The sequence below is a fragment of the Podarcis filfolensis genome (assembly GCF_964270895.1).
Source record: "Podarcis filfolensis genome assembly, chromosome: 11".
NCBI lineage: Eukaryota > Metazoa > Chordata > Lepidosauria > Squamata > Lacertidae > Podarcis > Podarcis filfolensis.
The window spans coordinates 998,088-1,016,627 of NC_139613.1; the positions used below are offsets into that span (position 1 = coordinate 998,088).

General features: G+C 54.0%; 1 protein-coding gene across 1 annotated transcript; it reads left to right on the forward strand.

Moving 5' to 3' along the window:
* Positions 1-1,433: 1,433 nt before the first annotated feature.
* On the forward strand, positions 1,434-17,130 carry PIGO (phosphatidylinositol glycan anchor biosynthesis class O). The gene is made up of 11 exons (XM_083575568.1): positions 1,434-1,608; positions 2,788-3,278; positions 4,601-4,744; positions 5,556-5,679; positions 6,423-6,582; positions 7,231-7,404; positions 7,507-9,025; positions 9,673-9,876; positions 11,230-11,423; positions 11,589-11,659; positions 12,946-17,130. The coding sequence occupies exons 2-11, from the start codon at positions 2,789-2,791 to the stop codon at positions 13,073-13,075; spliced, it is 3,210 nt and encodes a 1,069-aa protein (XP_083431694.1). The 5' UTR covers positions 1,434-1,608; position 2,788; the 3' UTR covers positions 13,076-17,130.
* The last annotated feature ends 1,410 nt before the right edge of the window (positions 17,131-18,540 follow it).

An 18,540-nucleotide genomic window follows, 5' to 3' on the forward strand; every position in this document is an offset into this window, starting at 1 on the left:
CTGCTCTGGTCAGACCTCACCTGGAGTACTGTGTCCAGTTCTGGACACCACAGTTCAAGAAGGACAGTGACAAACTGGAACGTGTCCAGAGGAGGGCAACCAAAATGGTCAAAGGCCTGGAAACGATGCCTTATGAGGAACGGCTAAGGGAGCTGGGCATGTTTAGCCTGGAGAAGAGGAGGTTAAGGGGTGATATGATAGCCATGTTCAAATATATAAAAGGATGTCACATAGAGGAGGGAGAAAGGTTGTTTTCTGCTGCTCCAGAGAAGCGGACACGGAGCAATGGATCCAAACTACAAGAAAGAAGATTCCACCTAAACATTAGGAAGAACTTCCTGACAGTAAGAGCTGTTCGACAGTGGAATTTGCTGCCAAGGAGTGTGGTGGAGTCTCCTTCTTTGGAGGTCTTTAAGCAGAGGCTTGACAACCATATGTCAGGAGTGCTCTGATGGTGTTTCCTGCTTGGCAGGGGGTTGGACTCGATGGCCCTTGTGGTCTCTTCCAACTCTATGATTCTATGATTCTATGATTGTTACGGAAAAATCTAGGTGTGAGGCTGCTCAATCCCCCAGCTGGTCGGGCAGAGCCCTTGGGTCCCTGTGGAATAAAGGAAGGAGTCCAGCCACCAACTGGAGCAAATAGCTGTAGACCAAAGTTTATTGCGCAACATGTTCAAAGAGGAATTTTGAACCCCGAGGATGCGGTGACAAGGACTTTTAAAAGTTCCCCACCATATCCCGGAATACAGAATACAGTACAGCATCATTGCTACATCCCTGACATGTCACCAAAGGGGAGGGGTATACAGGGGTTACACTAGTTTAACCTTGGCAGACATGTCAGGGCAAGACCCAGGGATAAGGTTAGCAGAGGCAAACACCTCCGAAGTCCCACCACCCAAAGCACAATGGAACTTCCTTTGCATGGTTGGTGATGGGATTAGGCTTTCCTTGGCCAACAATCAGCTCAGCAAATGTCGCTTCTGGGAACTTCCTGGGGGAGGAGGTGTGTATACATGGAGGAAACTGGGAAAGGAGTTGATTTTATATTATTTTTAAAGCTAGGTTGAAAGGATACACCCAGGCATAATATTTGTGACATTGAACTTTAAAGATGTGCCCCCCCCCGTAATTTCTGTAACACAGGTAGAAACAGGAACAGCGAAAAAACGAGAAAGAAAACGCAGGAATAAAATCATTGAAGGGAAGCAGAAAGCGAGAAGATTAAAACGGCGAAAGCCAGACATCATGTTCTCTTTTTTAAAGCAGAAAGGAAAGCTCAAAGGCCGAGGGGGGCCTTGTGCGCATGGGCGGCCACCTCCGGGCGCAGGAGCAGTCGGCCCGCTCTTCCCGGCCGCGCGGGGGCGCCCTCCTGCCGCTCTGGCCCTCCTCTCGCTCTCTTCCGCTTCCGCTTCCGCCCTTTCCCGGAAGGGCCGCCCTGGATCTCCCTCCCCCCTCCCACGCGCACCTGGCCGCCAGGTGGGGCCGCCGCAGCCCCGAACGGGCCTCCGGGGGGCCAGGCGGACGAGGAGGAGGAGGAAGAGGAGGGCCCAGGCCGAGGAAGGGCACGGCGGCGGCGGCGGAGTCTGCCCCCCTCAGCAGGCAGGTGGGGGTCCCCTCTCTCCCCCCCCGTGGGTCCCGGTTCGGGGGGAGGACAGAGGGGTGACCCCCCCCGGCCCAGCCTCTGCCTGCCGGCGTCCCTTGGCCAAAGGCCCCTGGCCCTCAGGATTCCCGGGGGGGGGGCTTATCCCCAGTTTCTCCCGCCCGGGCCTTCCTCCGGGGGAGGGTTTTGGCCTGGCAGCGACACCCGCAGCCCGGCGGAGGCAGCTGGGAGGGGCAGCCCAAGGTCACCCCGACCGGCCCAGGGAGGGAGGGAGGGAGCCCCGGTTCCTCGCCCGCCCGGCGCCCTCAGCTGCCACGAAATCCCTTAAACCAGGCCCCCCCAAACTCGGCCCGCCAGATGTTTTGGGACTACAATTCCCAGCATCCCTGACCACTGGTCTTGTTAGCTAGGGATGATGGGAATTGTGGTCCCAAAAGAGCTGGAGGGCCGAGTTTGGGGGGGCCTGCCTTGGCCCTTGACGTAGAGCAGGCACATCCAACTCTCTAGAGACTGCGATCTACTCCAAGTATGATAAAACTGGCAGTGATCTACCCATTGGCATTGCCCATCTTTGCTGAGCTTTTCTTGGGGGGGGGGACCAGAGTTGTTGAACTTTCCTTAAGGGGAGAGGCCACAGTTGTTGAGCTTTTTTTTAGGAACAATTGCCAAGAGGTGTTGAGCTTCTTTTAGGGGGGAGTGACCTCAGTTCTTCAGCTTTTGGGGGGAAGGATTGAACAGAGTAGTTGAGCTTTTTCGGCAAAGGATTGCATGAAAACGATCACCCTGTAGTTCGCAGCCCTAACAGCTACCACCACTGTGCCACCAGTACAGGGAAAATAAGTTTTCATAGCAGCACCAGCAGAGGGGATGGGACACAGCACCAGGTGCAGGGCGCTGCGTGAGCAACCGGCCAATCACTTTCTTAACTCCAGCGATCGACCTCGAGCTTCCCAGTGATCTACATCTCAATCACAGTTGACTAGTTGGACATTGCTGGCGTAGAGCAATGCATCGTTTATCTCATGTTTCACCCAAGCGATGATTTGTGTTATATTACGCCTTACACAGGTCATACTGCTTGTTCCTACGAAAACACCGGTGAGACTGGTAGGCTTTGAGCACCCAAGGGGTGTGAGGGGCATCCACTGCTCACCGGTCCTTTCTCCCCCCCCCCCCCCGCAGGATGCAGAGAGTACCAGTGCTGCTCTTCCTCGCCTGGACCTGCTTCCTCTTCTTCTCGGCCATCGGACTCTTCACCAGCGGCTTCCTGCTCATGCGTGTGGAGCTGGCCAATCGCAGCAGCTGCTCGGATCCCCTGGCCGCCTCCCTGCCAGGGGCCAGGGCCCCCCTTGGCTCCTGTTGGCTGCCAAGGCGCTTCCCCAAAGCCGTGCTCGTCATCATCGATGCCCTCAAGTTTGAGTTTGCCCAGTACGACCCCTCCAGGCGGGAGCCGCGGCCTTATGAGAACAAGCTGGGGTTCCTGCACCAGCTGGCCAGTTTGCAGCCCCTGCATGCCCGCCTCTTCCGCTTCCGGGCCGACCCTCCCACCACCACCATGCAGCGCATCAAGGGCATCACCACCGGCTCCCTGCCCACCTTCATTGATGCAGGCAGCAACTTCGCCTCCTACGCCATCCAGGAGGACAACTTGGTCTGGCAGCTGGCGCAGAACGGTGGGTGCCTCCAGAAGGGGGCGGTGAGGGCAGGCTCTTTGCAGAATGTCTTGCCTCTCTTATTCTAGCTGTTGTGGACTAAGGGAGGTGCTTTCTTCATCTTCATTTCTTCCTTCCTTTTCCTCAGATGCACTCTTCTCCCTACTCTTTCATTTTTCTCTCGGGACTTAGCCTGCAAGTGCTAGTGACAAAATGGTTCCTTTTATGTTTCTGGTGTAGACTTGCATCATGTGCTACTTCCTTGTAGGTTATGACTCGGGAGTTGAAAGCAGGCAGATTTATGTTTGAGGTTGGGAAGAAGCGTCTGGCAAGTTCAGTTTTGCTCCACTTGGGATGGGGTTGCTTTGACCTGCGGAACATGAGAGCCAGGGCCATGGTCTCTGTGGTGTATATTGTGGTTTGGAGGCAGTAGATGGATCTGGTCATAGGCCAGCCATCCTTCTAGGCTGGGCATATCATCCAGGCTTTTCAATTGCCACTGGCCTGGCTGCTTGTGGTGAGGGGAAACGGCCTCCAAAGCGACTAGGCGGGGATGTTGTACAAAAGCTTCAGACTGACAGGTTACTCTGAAAAGACTACTGCAGAAATACGTGGGGAAATAAATTAGTACAAAACTGGCCGTGAACTAATTCTTGATGTGGTCTTATATATTCTGGGGACTTTTGCCTTTGTGATTTGATGATGCAGGTTGGAGGAAAAGTTCAGACAGGGACCTCTTTTGTGGCTACATACACTGAGCACCAGCTCAAATCAGCAGGGAGAACTCAAGAGGTTGCGGGGGTCTGTCTGTGCTGTGTTTGCTACCAAGGCAGAATGTGGGCGTGAAATGTGTGGAATGGTGTGGGTCATTGTTGATTGTTTGTTTAACACATTTATAAATGGCTTCATATTTTGAAAAGAAATTTTTAAAGTGATGTACAATGTAGAAACTATAAACAATATGCTTGCTGAAGCTGCCTCAGCACCTCAAGGAAAGCAGACTGTGGCTTTCAGTTCTTCCCATATGTATTTTTTTTTAGAAAACCCAAACTTTTGTCAGGTGGAAACTGCACCACTGTGTTATCGGCTCAGAGGAGCTGATCTGTAGTGACTGTGTGATGCTGTTTCCCTGAGCTGGAGGAGAGCTGTGTGCATATCCCTCCTTGGCCTTGAAGGTTCTGGTTGGGTGGCTCCGAGGATGGATTTCCTGAGCTTTCTAGAAAGGAACCAAGAGAGACGGAACCTGGAGCTCCTGGACTCCACTGACTAGGTTTCGGCTCCCTAACTTGGTGACCTGCTCATTGCTGTGCTCTAAACCCCTCTCTCATTCCCCCCCTTTGCAGGGAAAAGAGTGGTGTTCATGGGGGACGACACCTGGGACGGGCTCTTCCCCCAGGCCTTCCACCGCTCGTACTTCTTCCCTTCTTTCAACGTGAAGGATCTTCACACTGTAGATGATGGAATCCTGCAGCATTTGTATGAGACAGGTGAGCCGCTGTCCCGGGCTGGAGTTCTTGGCTCCCTTTTCATGCCAGGTTGCTGGAGGAAACAGGCGGAGCAGGCAGAGGCACTTTGCAGCCCGGCGAGAGGCCTGCTGGGAGTGGCCTGCCCTCTGTCTGCCCTACATGTTCTCTGTCCATAACCTTGAAGGGTGATGTGGCCTTGAAGGCTTCAGGCTCTGGTGTGGCTCGAGTCCCCTTGTGCCAGCCAGAATCCTTGAGGAAGAGACATTCTAAATTGTTAAAGAGTTATTGAAAATTGTTTTTTGCAAAAGGGGGAATATTGAAAAAAATTTAATGTTTTGTTTTTAATGGGAAAACCTTGTTTTCAAAATGGATTGCCTTGACAAGAATTTATGTCAGCTTTAAAAACGGAAGTAGGCTGCCTCCTCAAATTTTGTTTTTGAAACGACTTGTTTTGCACTAAGCACGGCTCTGCAAATTGCATGAATGGAATTTCTTCACCCACAATAACATCCTTTCCGTGTGGTTTTTCCAATGAGAAGCCACTCATCCTCCACCAGCCTTGTCACCCCCTGCCCTCTGCTGGCAGCAAAGTCTAAAAAGTCTGCTGGCTTTTTGCCTGCCTCTCATTGTCTTCTCCCTGTGTCTTCAAGGCCTGGCCCTGAGCACATCTGAAGGTGTGCATTGAAGGGGGAGGGGGAGAAATCTGCTCCTGCTCTTCCTCTCAGCCCTCAGTAAAGTGCGCCAGAGAAGAAAGAAACATTGGCTGCCTCTCAGAGCGCAAGGGGCAAGTCTTTCATGCTTCTCCCCCCTCTCTCTCTCTGTGGTGGCGCAGTCGATGGTGGCGAGTGGGAGTTGCTGATTGCCCACTTCTTGGGCGTGGATCACTGTGGCCATAAGCATGGACCAGACCATCCGGAAATGGCCAAGAAGCTCTCGCAGATGAATGACATGCTCAGGTGAGCTGGTTTCTCAGGTCATGTGGTTGCCCCTCGCTTCTCAGCACCAGCCCATTGTGTGCCACGGACTGAAGCAGGATGAGCAGCAGCTGGGCCTTCCAGAGGAATGTGGATTGTGCTGGCCAGCGCTGGGAGGGGCAGAAGTGGGAGTTCTCCTGCTTGTTTTATTCTCCTTCCTCTGCTTTGGGCTCCAGCTGCTTGGGGACCTCAAAGGTCTTTGGACGTTTGCATTATGTTAGGGGCCCCTTTGCCAACCTGGTGCCCACTAGACATTTTGGAGTGCATCAGGCCCTGCCAGCATGACTCTGCTGGGAGTTGTAGTTCAGAGCACCTGGAGGGCACCAGGTTGGCAACAGCTGTGTCAGTGTCCCTTTAAACATTAGCTTTTGAGCTCCTTGTAGAGAGCGCTCTTGGATGAGCCTCTGATTCAGACTCTGAAGGACCCCCTGGAGGCAGTTTGAACTGGAGCCACTTGGTCAGTGTTGCCCCAACCAGGATTTGAGCCCTGGCCCTCCCTGGAAGGGAAACAGCTGGCCTTGAGCCCCAGGACCTGCACCCTGGAAGTTAAGCCCCAGAGTTGGTTTGCTGCAGGAGAGCATCTCAGGCTGTGAGTCAGAAAGTCCCCCGTCAAACCTGCATTTGGGCTCAGGCCTAAACAACATGGCTGGTGCCCACCCACTTTGCCGTGGGGGGCATCCGCTGGCACAGGGAGGCGGCTGAAGTCCCGTGTTGTTGATGGACAGGTCACTGGTTGACCACCTGGCGAATGACACGCTGCTCCTGGTAGCAGGGGACCACGGCATGACAGGGACCGGGGACCACGGAGGGGACAGCGAAGAGGAGGTCAACGCAGCCCTCTTTGTGTACAGCAAAGCCCAGCTGTTCCAGAGCCACCCGCCTCAGGTAAGCCAGGTGGAGGAAGGCTCTCTCTCTCTCTCTCTGTTGCACTTCCAAAGGGATCTTTCCCTTCCCACCTTTTGCATCTGGTCAGCCACTGTGAGAAAGGAGGCTGGACTAGATGGGCCATCAGCCGGACCCAGCAGGCTCTAAATTACCTTCTTAGGTGGCGGAGAGCTTGTTGCAACTGGTGCAAATAACCCCTTGGCCAGTTGCGCTTGGGAAAGGAGATTGGTGCTCTTTTTCAGGCTTCTTACCTTTTAGAGCTGAAGAGTGCGGTCATGGCTGCCTGCCAGCTTCTTGCTGGCTGGCTGGGTGAGGAGAAGGCGGGAGGCTTTTGAGAAGGCAAAAGGCTTGTGTCTCTGTGGCATGGCTTCCGTCTTGGATGCAGGAGACCCAGGATCAATCCCCGATGGTACCTCCAGGCCAGGATGGGAGAGGCTCCTGCCTGCAACCCTGGAGAGCCACTGCTGTCAGTCAGTGTAGATGTAACTGAGCCAGAGGGACCCAATGGTCTGATTCTGTACCAGGCGGCTTCCTGTGCTCCTGGTGCTGCTTGCCTGCTGTGGGTGGGTGGGGTCCTGGGGGTCCCCACAGGGTGCTGTTCTCCCTGCCCTTCAGCAGCCGGACCCCTCGCTTCCTCCCTCTCTCCAGGAGCCAGAGACCGTCCCGCAGGTGAACCTGGTCCCCACGCTGGCCCTGCTGCTGGGGGTGCCGGTGCCCTACAGCAACATCGGGGAAGTGATGGCTGAGCTGTTTGCCGCAGAGGGCGGCGCTGCCTCCTCGCTCCTCGCCCAGCTGGAGGCATACAGCATCAATGCCCGGCAGGTAAGAGGAGCTTGGCGGCCGGATCTTGAGGCAAAAGGCTCCTGAGAGTCCCTCCCCCTTGAGTGTTCCTGCGCTCAGTGACAGAGACACTTGGCGTTGCAGGTTGACCGCTTCCTGCGCTCCTACTCACGGGCAGCCCAGGACATATCGGTAGAGAAGATGCGGCGGCTCCAGGACCTCTTCTCTGCTGCCGTGGAAGAGCATGAGCAGCTCTCCGCCCAGCTGGGGCCTCCTGCTCTGCCTCACCTGGAGCACCTCCGGGGCCGCTTCCGGCGCTATCTGCAGGAGGCGAGGGCCGTCTGCGCTGAGTCCTGGGCCCGGTTCCACCCGGCCCGCATGTTGGCTGGCTGCGCCCTGCTGACGTCTTCCTGTGTGCTGTGCTATGTTGCCTCCAGAGTGGCCTCGGGCCTGAGCTTCTCCTACCGCCGCCTCCTCCTCTACCCCGTCCTCTGGGGTGTGGTGGGGGTGGCCCTGCCCAGCCTGGCTCACCTCCTCGGCTGGGCCGCTGCGGACCTTGTCCTGCTCTCCTCTTGGGGAGCGGTGGCCTCCCAGTGTGGCTTCTTCTGGCACTGCTGGGCCAAGCGGCCATGGAGGAGCCACGCGGCCAGCGCTTGTTCTCCCTCTGCGGGCACCAGCCTGAGGCAGAGGCTGCGAGCGTCGGGGCTGGGCCTGCCCGGAGGCATCCTGCTGGCTCGCTGCGGCGCCATGCTCTCAGACAGCTTCGTGGTGGCCGAGGCGCAGGTGGCGCCCTTCCTGCTGGCCTCGCTGGTTCTGCTGCTGGTGCTGCGCCTGCACTGGGAGGGGCGGCTGGAGGGCGGCTCCCCCCCGGCCCTGCGGCTGCTGGGGCTGCTGGGCGTGGTCCTCGCCTGCGCCCGCCTCTCGGCGCTCTTCCGGCAGTGCCGCGAGGAGACCCCCTGCTGCCGCTCCTCGACGCTCCTGGCCCCGCTCTCCAGCCTGCAGGACCCGGGGGCCAAGAACTCCTGCTACCTCCTCTGCCTGGCCGTGCTGGCCTGCCTGGCCTGGGGCGTGCGCCGCTGGCTGCGCCACTACGGCAACCTCAACAGCCCCAGCGCCCCGGTGCTCTTTGTGCGCTGGGGCTTCCCACTGCTGGCCGTCTGCGTCGGGGGCTACTGGGCCATCACCTCCGGGGCCGAGGAGGCCCTGGTCAAGCTTCACGCCTGGGTGCAGCTGGCCCTGGTGGCCTTCCCCCAGGGGATCTTCGGCCTGGTGCTGGTGGGGCTCCTGCTGGTCCTCTGGGACCCCGTGACCGTCTTTGTGCGCGACAGCCGGGAGCCGGCCGAGGCCCCCATCGTCTCGCCCAGCTCCCAGGCGGAGCTCCAGCACGTCATCCCCCAGCTCTACCGGCGGATGCAGCAGTCCCTGAAGAGCCGCCTGGACGAGGCCAAGTCGGGCGGCAGGGCCACGGTGGCCGCCTACGGGCTGGGCAGCGTCTACTCGGCCGCGCTCCTCATCTGCCTGGCCCTGCTGGGCTTCCTCTTCATGACGCTGCACAGCGAGCGGCTCAGCCTGGCCTTCCTGCTGCTCTTCCTCGAGGCCTTCGCGCTGCTCTGGATGCACGCCTGCGCCGTGGCGCTCTCCTCCTCCGCCTCCTCGCAGGCTGGTGAGTCAGGGCACGGCCCTGGATCTCCGCTGCTCCTGAGTCAGGGCTGTGGACAGCGTCCTCTTCCAGGAAGGGCTTTGCTCTCAGAGAAATGGCAGAAGCTCAAAATGGCCCAGCTGTTAACTGTTAAGGCATAATGGTGCCCTAGGAATCTGCAGGGGAGGTCCCCGGGAAGAGGGGAGCGGGAGGAGGCCACAGAAACTGCAAAGCAAGCAGTGTGGTGCAGGGGTTAGAGTGGCAGACTAGGACCTGGGAGACCAGGGATCTCTGCTTGCTCAATGGGATGTTCCCCACCTCTCCATTGGATTTTGCATAAATGTGCAATTTACTATCAGAGTTTTGAATTTTGTTGTGTTGTTATCTTCTTCAGTGGGGCATGCAAACAGCTATTCTGAATAACCCTTTTTAAAAGATGGGGTAGGGGGCACTGGGGACGGGTTTATGGAACTGAGGGGAGGGCGGTGGCCCCAAAACACTTGGGAACCTCTGGCAGGGGAGAGGGGAGTCTCGCCAGGCAAGTGGAAATCCTTGCACTGATGGGGTGGGTTAGTTGAACGTAATTCTGATTCCCGCTGTGGAAGCTCTGCCGCGTTGTGTCTCCAGGGGTTCCTTGCTAGCCCTGACGGTTCTCATCCTCCCACCCCCAGATCACTTCGTGGTGCCCTGGTACGCCCTCATCGCCTGGGCTCTTGCTGCCGCCCAGTTCTTCTATGCCACAGGCCACCAGCCAGTCTTCCCAGCCATCCACTGGAACGCAGCCTTTGTCGGCTTCCAGCAGGGGCATGAAACCAACCTGCTGCCGGCGCTCCTGGTCGGGGCCAACACCTTCGCCTCCCACATCCTCTTTGCAGGTGAGTCCGCTGCCTCCGGGAAAGGCCCCAAGGCTCTTTCTCTGAGCTTGCAACAGGCAGAGCGTGAATGGTGCTTGCTTTGGCCCCAGGTGACTGCGGAGGGCAGCTAGGCAGAGGCTGCCTGCTCAGCACTAAGAGTTGGGTTTGGGTAGCAAATGAAGACTCTTGGCATCCACAGCAGGGGCAGGGAGCCTGTGGACTCCCCGGCATTGCTGGACTCCAGTTCCCAGCATTCAGCGTGGCCACTTGTCAGGGGTGCTGGGAGCTGAGGTACAGCTGCACCTGGTGAGACGCGCCCCCCCCCCGATCTACAGGCCCACAGCAGCTCCCGGAATATTGCCAGCATCTTGGCATCGGCAGTAGGAGTGTGTGTGGGGGGTCTGTTTATAGGGCCTTACCTGGGAAGAGAAGACTGGGGTGCCCCCCACCTGGCACCTGTTAACATAGCTTGGCTTTTGCTTTTCTCCCTAGCTTTGCCAGGCATGGGAACAGCTATGAGGCAAGCACCCACACATGGTTTTAGGCACCTGCTTAAAACTTCTTTATTTCAGAAAGCCTACCTAGAATTTTGCTTGTTTTGCATGTTTGCTGATTTCATCTGCATTTTACTGATGACTTTGCAGTCATCAATACAGCACATGGAGAATTTTCTGATTAAATGGTCTGTTTTTTTTCTTTCTAAATATATCAAATTAGGGAGTGCCTCCATCTTCCTCTGCATTATCTTGAGGGAGTCAGAGAGTTGAGTCTGCTGGGACCTGGTTCCTGATTGCCTTTTTGGCTGAAAGGGGGGCATAACCCCCCCAGGCATCGCTTAGCACAGTGGTTTCCAAAGTGGGCGATACTGGCGGGGGCGCTGGGGTTTCCTAAGGGGAGAGGCAAAGAGGTGTAAATGGCTACCAGACTTGAAAAAGCTGATATCCTTGGATCAAGCTCATCAGTTTCATTGAATTAATTAAACTGAATAGTTTTACTTGGATTCTGAATAAATTTGCAAATTTTTTTTTGCATATTTTTTATTGAGTTTTCCATATTTCATTACACAAAGCCATAACTTAAAGCATCTGAATAAATTTGCAATTAATTGTTACTGTTTTGAGTTGTATTGTGTTATTTTCTTCCTGTGGGCTGTGCAAAACACTATTCTGAATAATGCTTTCTATAGGCAGGGTAGCAGGTGCTGGGGCTGCGTTTATGGAACCAAGCAGGTGGGGCCCCGAAACAGTTTGGGAAGCACTGATTTAGAGGGTTTTATCTTCTTGCCCCTTTCTTTCCTCTGGGTTCCATCAGCTGATGGTCCCCGGCATTCTCTCCAGTGACCCCTCTCTCTTCCTCCTCCTTTCCTTGAGGTAGCCGGCTGCCCTTTGCTTCTGCTTTGGCCGTTTGTCTGTGAAATGCCCACCACCTCCAAGGGCAAGAAGTCGAAGGCAGAACTTCCAGACAGGGAGGAGCAGATGATGGAGATGAGGCTCCGGGAAGCCCCAGAGAAGTTTTCAGCAGCGCTTCTGCAGCTGGGGCTCAAGTACCTGCTTGTTCTGGGGGTTCAGGTACGTTCCTGGAAGCAAACACCGGGGAAGGCCTTTTTCTGCAAGCCAGAGAGAGGAGGGAGGGAGAGGCGGTGATGGGGACTGGTGGGCTGTGCATGTGAGGATACAGTGGATGAACACCAGGAGGTTTACCTGCAGCCTGAACTCCTTTTCTTTCCCCCATAGATTCTGGCTTGTGTCTTGGCAGCGATCATTCTCAGAAGGCACCTTATGGTCTGGAAGGTGTTTGCCCCCAAGTAAGTTGGGCAAGTGTCCTGTGGCTCTGGAGCTCAGTCCGCTCCGTGTGCTGGCAGGGAAAGGGTTGGGTGATTCAGAGCCCAGGGCTGCCAGGCAGAGTTGCAAGGCTGGGTGGAAAATGGCTGGTCAGAGTTCTGTCAGCTGTAGGCTGCTCTCTCTCTCTCTGTCTTTTGTATTATTTTTTTATTTCAAATATACAAATAAATACATAGATAACAGACACATGCATTAATAACCACTACAGAAATCAAATAATATCAGACTTAATAACCTTGCATCTCTACATATATATATAAAATGAAACAAACAGAAGAAAAGGAAAAAGACAAAACAAAGACAATAACAAAAACAATACAAGATTCTTCCATTCAATGCTATTCAGAAAGAGAAAGCGCTGACCTGGCAGTTAACGGGGGCTGCAGGAATCGAGAGACTCATTGGCCGGCTTCAGGGTTTTTCCCACATTGTGATTTTTGCATAGCACATGCACACATCATGATTCGCAATATATTGCCAGGTCAAAAATTATGAAACCGGTATCATGATATGGACTTCAAAGTGGTTTTGGACCATATATCGCCTAGCCCAGGGGTCTGCAACCCGCGGCTCCGGAGTCGCATGTGGCTCTTTTACACCTTTGCTGCGGCTCCGGGGCGGATACTAGCGAGGGGAGGAGGCGCATTGTGCGCCCCGACACTCCCCACTGTGGCAGGCGCTGTACTGGCTGTGATGTCGCATGGGGGCGGTGCGTGCGTTAGTCACGCACCGTCCCGACGTCACCTTCCCGCCCACCCGCTACATTGTATGGGGCATGTATGCTGGTCACTGCATTGAAAAGGGGCATGTACGCTGGTCACTGTTTTGAAGGGGAGTGAAGAACACACACACACAAAAAGGTAACTTGTTAGTTTAACGTTTATTTCTATGAGGAGGAGTAATTCTGAGGGGTCAAACAAAGAAATAATAAAAAAGTGACAAAAAAGTTATTTTTATAATGACGAGTTTTGCGGCTCCCAGTTTTTTTTCCTTCGGAAACGGGTCCAAGTGGCTCTTTTTGTCTTAAAGGTTGCAGACCCCTGGCCTAGCCCTACCGCCCAGCACAGAAATGAGTAGTTGACTTGCCCCTGAGTTAGGCCAGTTGCCCCTGTAGTGTCTTCACTAGCCCCCCCCCCCCAGTGTGCCCCTCTTCCCTCAAGGGTTAAATTTGGGGCCTCTCGCATGCAGAGCGCCTCCTGTGGAGCCTTTGTGGTACTTTCCTCACCCGGGGCTTCTGTTCTGCTTCCAGGTTCCTCTTTGAAGCTCTGGGCTTCATGGTGAGCAGCGTCTTCCTCCTGCTGGGCATCGGCCTGGTGATGCGGGTGGACTGCGCCGTCAGCTTGTGGTTCAAGCAGCTCATCCTTGCTCAGTCCAGGTAGCACGAGAGGAAGAGGGACCTTCTGGCAGTGCCCCCCCCCCCGCAACCGCAGAGAGAGCCTTGGGGAGATTCTCGCGCTGCCCGCAACTCAGTGGGCTCAGCTTGGTGGCGGTTGCCGGGTCTTTTGTTTTGCAGAAAGCCTTCCCACGCTCCAAAGAGACGCCCTGATCTCACTTGCCACTCACAGCTTGTGGGTCGCCAGTGAATCACTGGGGAGTGGCCCTTTTGTTCTCTGAGTGGGGGGAAGAAATGCAGAGGGAGCTGCCCCTTGTTTCCAAAGAGAACACTTACGGCCGTGTGCGGCTGAGATCCAGATCCGTGGGCATCGCTCTTGCGGGTGACTTCCTTGCTTCTCCTTAGTTCCTTCGTGAGACTGGAGCAGTTGCACAGGGGTGGGGGGGGGGTGAGGCTGTGGACACTTCTTGGGAATGGCAGAAAGGGAAATCCATGCCCAGAGCTGCAGAGGCCAGATTCTGGACCAGGAAAAAGCACCCTCCGAGCTGACTGCCAACAGATTCTTTGCCAACCAGAGGAAGGTCTTGCTTCGACTGCTCTTTGAGGAATAAATGCCGCTGCTATTTCTAACTGGTGGCTGGTAGCACCTTCAGAAAGGCTTGATCGGTCTGTGGTTTTTGCTCAAAACCCTGTCGGTGCCGAAACGTTTCTTCTCCTTCAAGAACCAAGGCTCCAACAGGAACAGAACACCCTTCTTGGTTGCAGGCACCTGGGTGGCCCCCAGCAGTGGCCAGAAGTTCTTTCGGGGCCCAGCGTTTTTGAAGAACCTCAACTTTTTGGTGCTGAAGCCTAAGTCTCATTTCATCACTGAGACTTGGTTGTGTTTTGAGTTCCAGATTTCTGGATCTGGCCTTTTGAAGAAGAAAAATTGGAGTTCCAGTTCTCCACTAGGTGAAATTTGGCATGGCCGCTTGGCAGCCTCGGGCTGGGTGTTCTGGTAGTTTCCTGCGCTGACTTTGCTACAAAGGAAGCTGCTCAGTCCATCCAAGGCAGTGTAGTCTGCTCAGACAGCTTTCCCGGCCTCAGGTAGATCATCCTTCCTCATCACTTCTGCCCGCGTCTGCTACCTGAAGATCCCACACCTACTGCATGCGAAGCATGTGCCTGTCCCACTGAGCCGCAGCCTGTCTCCCCACCCCTGCTTTTATGCCTGCAGTAGTGCTCTGTGTAACTCCGCACCACTTCCGCATGGTGCCAGAACCCACCTCCCTGCTTCTCCTCCTCCTTTGGGGACAGACCCCTTGTTCTGGGCCTCATTGGCTGCTCTGGAGCATCAAGCCCAAAGGTCCCTTCCTTGAAGGAAAGGTCTGGGGAGAGCCATTTCCAGCCACAATGAGCCTGAACCTGCTGTGTGCTCAGGAGGAGGACGCAAGAGAGGCCCTCTTTATCCTTGGCTGCATCTCTTCCTCCCTTTGGGCTTGCTAGTAAAGGAGTCATCAAATGAATATGCTCTGACTTTCTGTTTGTTGCTTCAGAATCCATGTTCTGTCAAGGACTTGGCTGCTGGATTCCTGCTCTGCTGCTTTGTCTCCCTTGAGAAGGTTGTTGGGTCTTGCTTTGGCTAAAACCGAGATGGGTTGCCTTTCAAAGATGTGGGTTGGTGGGGCTGCTTTCAGAGGATCTGCATGGGAAGAGGGGAATTGCGCCCAGAGTCCCATTTTTATTTTTCTGCAATGCCTTCAAGGAGTCAGCTTTGCATTGAGCATGTGAGGCTGCTCAAGCGGGGACCACTTGGCCTGCTGGATGCTGCTTCTTGTGATGGATGGATGGTGTAGCAGCAGCCTCAGCCCAGGGAACTCGTCACAGTGGATGTGGAATGGACAGGCGCCTGGAAGCAGCTGAGCAGTTGTACCACTGAACGCTGCAAGATTTGGCCGTGCTAAGACATCCCTGAGCTTTGTTTTGCTCTGCCTTACCATACCTCGGAAGACGGAGGACGCAACTCCCAATGTCAACTCCTTCCTCTGATGTTTGTTTTCATTGTCAGTTTTCTCGGCTGCTCCAGGGTATTTGAGCCACGGGAGTGACCCTAATGCTGCTATGCTTCTGTGTTCTTGTGTCATGGTAGATACATTCATTTTTATGGCCAGCTTACACAGTGCACAGGGAACGACTTCCATGAGGTGGTTGCAAAGGCTTGTGGTTGACATTCTTTATGTTGGGGCTGCTGCAGGCAAACAGGTGGGGCTGGTGGGGGGCCTGACCTTCTCCAGCCCCCTCAAACTCTATGCATTCTCTCTGGCTTTTCTTGCCCAGTAAAGCAATGCTAGTGAGACTTTCAGCCTTGCCTGCCAGTCCAGGTGCGTTTGCTGCTTCTCCCCCTCTACACAGAATTGGTGCCTTAAAAATCCTCATTAGCTGAAGCTTCCCTGAGACACTGGGATCTGGTCCTGAGAACCTGAGAGGCCAAGCCAGTACATTTTTCTGCCCCAAACTCGGCACAATCCAAGAGGTTTCTTCCTGGCATCTCTTGCCGTTTTGCAGATGTTTGGGGCTTAGCTTCAAATATCACATGCCTGCTTCCTTGCAATCCCTGATCAGTCAGTATTCTTAAGTGTCCCCTAAGTAGCCCCAGTTTGTCAGTTCTGAGCACTTGCTCTGAAGTTTGGTACCCACATTTCCATGCAGGGGCAGATCCAGGCTCATTAAACATGATTTGCTGCTCTCGTCAGCATCCTTCTCCATCCATGATTTCACAGCTGTTTGGTTTGAAATTACTCAAGGTTAGCACTGCTGGCTTTTGCTTAAAAAGAACAGAAGTCGTACAAAGAGTTTCAGTGGTTATACTCGTTATGACTCGCTACCTCCAGGATTGGGGCAGTAAATGCCTCTGAATACCACTTGCTGAGGCATCACAATAGGCAAGGGCTCTAGATGGGCTCCCTTTGGCCTGATCTGGCAGCCAGGTTTTCCTTACATTGCACTGAAAGAGCCAGAATTTCCACAGGTGACGGCCTGCTTCATCTACTGTTAGAGGGAACTGTGAGCTGCAAGTTGGAGGAACCAGATTGAGATCTTGAAACTCAGTCTCCTAAGGGACAGTTGCTTTTACTATGAAGTATTATGTCAGAAAATCTGGGCTTCAAAATCAGAAGTGCTGCTTTTCAAATGGGAAGGAATTACGTTCAAACATTTGAAACCATCAGTCAGGGCCTGTGTTCTTTCTTGGGCTATAAAAGCAAAAGAGAAATGCTTCTGTGTTTTTATATCCTGGATTTTCTGATGTTTGTTTCATAGTATATAGATAATTCTCCCTTAGAGGACCTGGGGACTTTCTACCTGCAATTCTGCTGCTACATGCCACAGAATCCTTCTCTGTAAAATGCTCTGGTGTATTCTAGTGTTAAGGAAGCACCCACAAATAGCCAGCCCTGTGGGTTTTGTCCTCCCCACAGATATGTACAAATCACACTTAGCAGGTTGCCAGGAGTTTCTGTGGCTCAGACCAGGGGCATCGCTAGTTCTGAGCTGGAGGTGGGCTTATTCCTGCCCATCCTGCACATGGTCACTTTATAGATTCCTAGCAGGTGCCATCCATACTAGAGTTCTCAGATCTGGAAGGGTAGCAGAAGACTGAGAGTAGTGATAAACCCTCCAGTGCCTTTATTTGGCCTGCTCCTGCCTCTGAGGGAGACCAGACCATGGTCTGTAGTCTCTCTCCGCTGGAACCATTATTGCCTTGGGCAAGTGTTTTCACCTTATGTGCCTCTCTATCCTGATGTGCAAAACTGGGTATACCCTGGCCTACCTCTTACGGTATGTTTTATGGGAAGACCAAGAAAAGGAGTGGCTTTGCATAGAATAACTCTGCAGCTTCTTTTTTGCTTCTGCAATATGAAACCAAAACCCAAGAGCAAGTAGTTCTGCGTTGGTCCTTTTATGCTGAATAGTCATCCTGTTAACTTCCTTTGGGGAGGGTCAAAAGTAGGTGTTGGAAGTTTCTTTTTTTAAGAAAAGGGTTTTCGGTGCACAAGGTTGAAAGGGGAGACGTGTGCCAGGGCTGGCTCTAAAACTGCTGTAAATAAAATGTCTGATCCCAAATGATGGAAAACTGCCTCTTTGTTGAAGTAAACAAAGATCTGTACCTGGGTGGGGAGGAAGGAAGGAAGGTTGCGTGCGCATTCTAGTGATGAAAGAGGGGCCGATGAATTGGGGGGGGGGGGCTGCAAGTGATCCTGAGACTATACTCTGTTAGAGGGTGGCGTGCGCAGGGGCCAAAGGAAGGAACATGCTGGGGTGGAAAAGGCAGTACGTTTTATTTGCCCCCCGGAGTCTGCAACAACTGTCTTATTCTTTGTAAGTCAAGGCACCTCTCAAAGTGGGCAGTGCCATCTTCTGCCAGCTCTCCCTTTTTGCAACCAGCTCTGAACCTTGTTGCTCCTGCAGTCCTTACTTTGGGGTGGGTTGCCTGACCAGTCAGTAGCTGGGCTCCGGCTCCTACCGTCTTCTAATTGTTGCCAATGCTGGGAGCCCCAAAATGGGAAGGCCACGCTTCGCACTCCTGCTGTGGGCAGTGTGTGGTGCTGCAGGTGCTGACCACATCAAGAGTGGGGTGGATCCCTACCAGACTTAGGCCTGAAATATCTGAAAGATCGCCTCCTCCTCTGCAGACACCCTCTTGGGCGTTCAGATAAGCCAAGAGGGCTACCTTGGCAGTTCCACCGTCCTGAGGAGTTCAGGGAGTGGCAGCTTCTAAGCTGCAGGATCCCCACAGAGGTCCATTTTGCACCTTCATTGTATGGTTTCTGTCGCCTGCGGAAGATGGACCACTTTAGTCTGGCCTTGACACCTGTACATAGAGATATCTCACCCTCTTCTCTTGACTGTAATTGGTTTGATCTGATTTAATTTGTTTCTATATTGCTGCAACTGGGACGCGGGTGGTGCTGTGGGTTAAACCACAGAGCCTAGGACTTGCCGATCAGAAGGTTGGCGGTTCGAATCCACGCGACGGGGTGAGCTCCTGTTGCTCGGTCCCTGCTCCTGCCAACCTAGCAGTTCGAAAGCATGTCAAAGTGCAAGTAGATAAATAGGTACCGCTCCGGTGGGAAGGTAAACGGTGTTTCCGTGTGCTGCTCTGGTTCTCCAGAAGCGGCTTAGTCATGCTGGCAACATGACCCGGAAGCCATACGCCAGCTCCCTCGGCCAATAAAGCGAGATGAGCGCCACAACCCCAGAGTCAGCCACGACTGGACCTAATGGTCAGGGGTCCCTTATATTGCTGCAGCCAGCCCTGGGACTTCATGGTGAAGGTGGGTAAGAAATTATGTTCTTGGTATGTGTGTAAAACTGTAGGGTTTGGGGAAACCAGATGTGTGTGGTATAAATAATAATAATAAAATAATAATAAAAGGGAAAGCCCTGCTGCCTCAGAACAAAGCAACACATGGGGAGAGCTCCCCTGCTGCATGCAGATCCTGTTTGTGGGATTCCCATAATGGGCATCTGGTT

Bases quoted from the DNA above. Each gene is read 5' to 3' on its own strand.
- PIGO (XM_083575568.1), top strand. From the start codon at position 2,789: ATGCAGAGAGTACCAGTGCTGCTCTTCCTCGCCTGGACCTGCTTCCTC. The intron at 4,745-5,555 runs GTGAGCCGCTGT...GTGGTGGCGCAG, and splicing joins GCAGCATTTGTATGAGACAG to TCGATGGTGGCGAGTGGGAG. The intron at 6,583-7,230 runs GTAAGCCAGGTG...CCCTCTCTCCAG, and splicing joins TCCAGAGCCACCCGCCTCAG to GAGCCAGAGACCGTCCCGCA.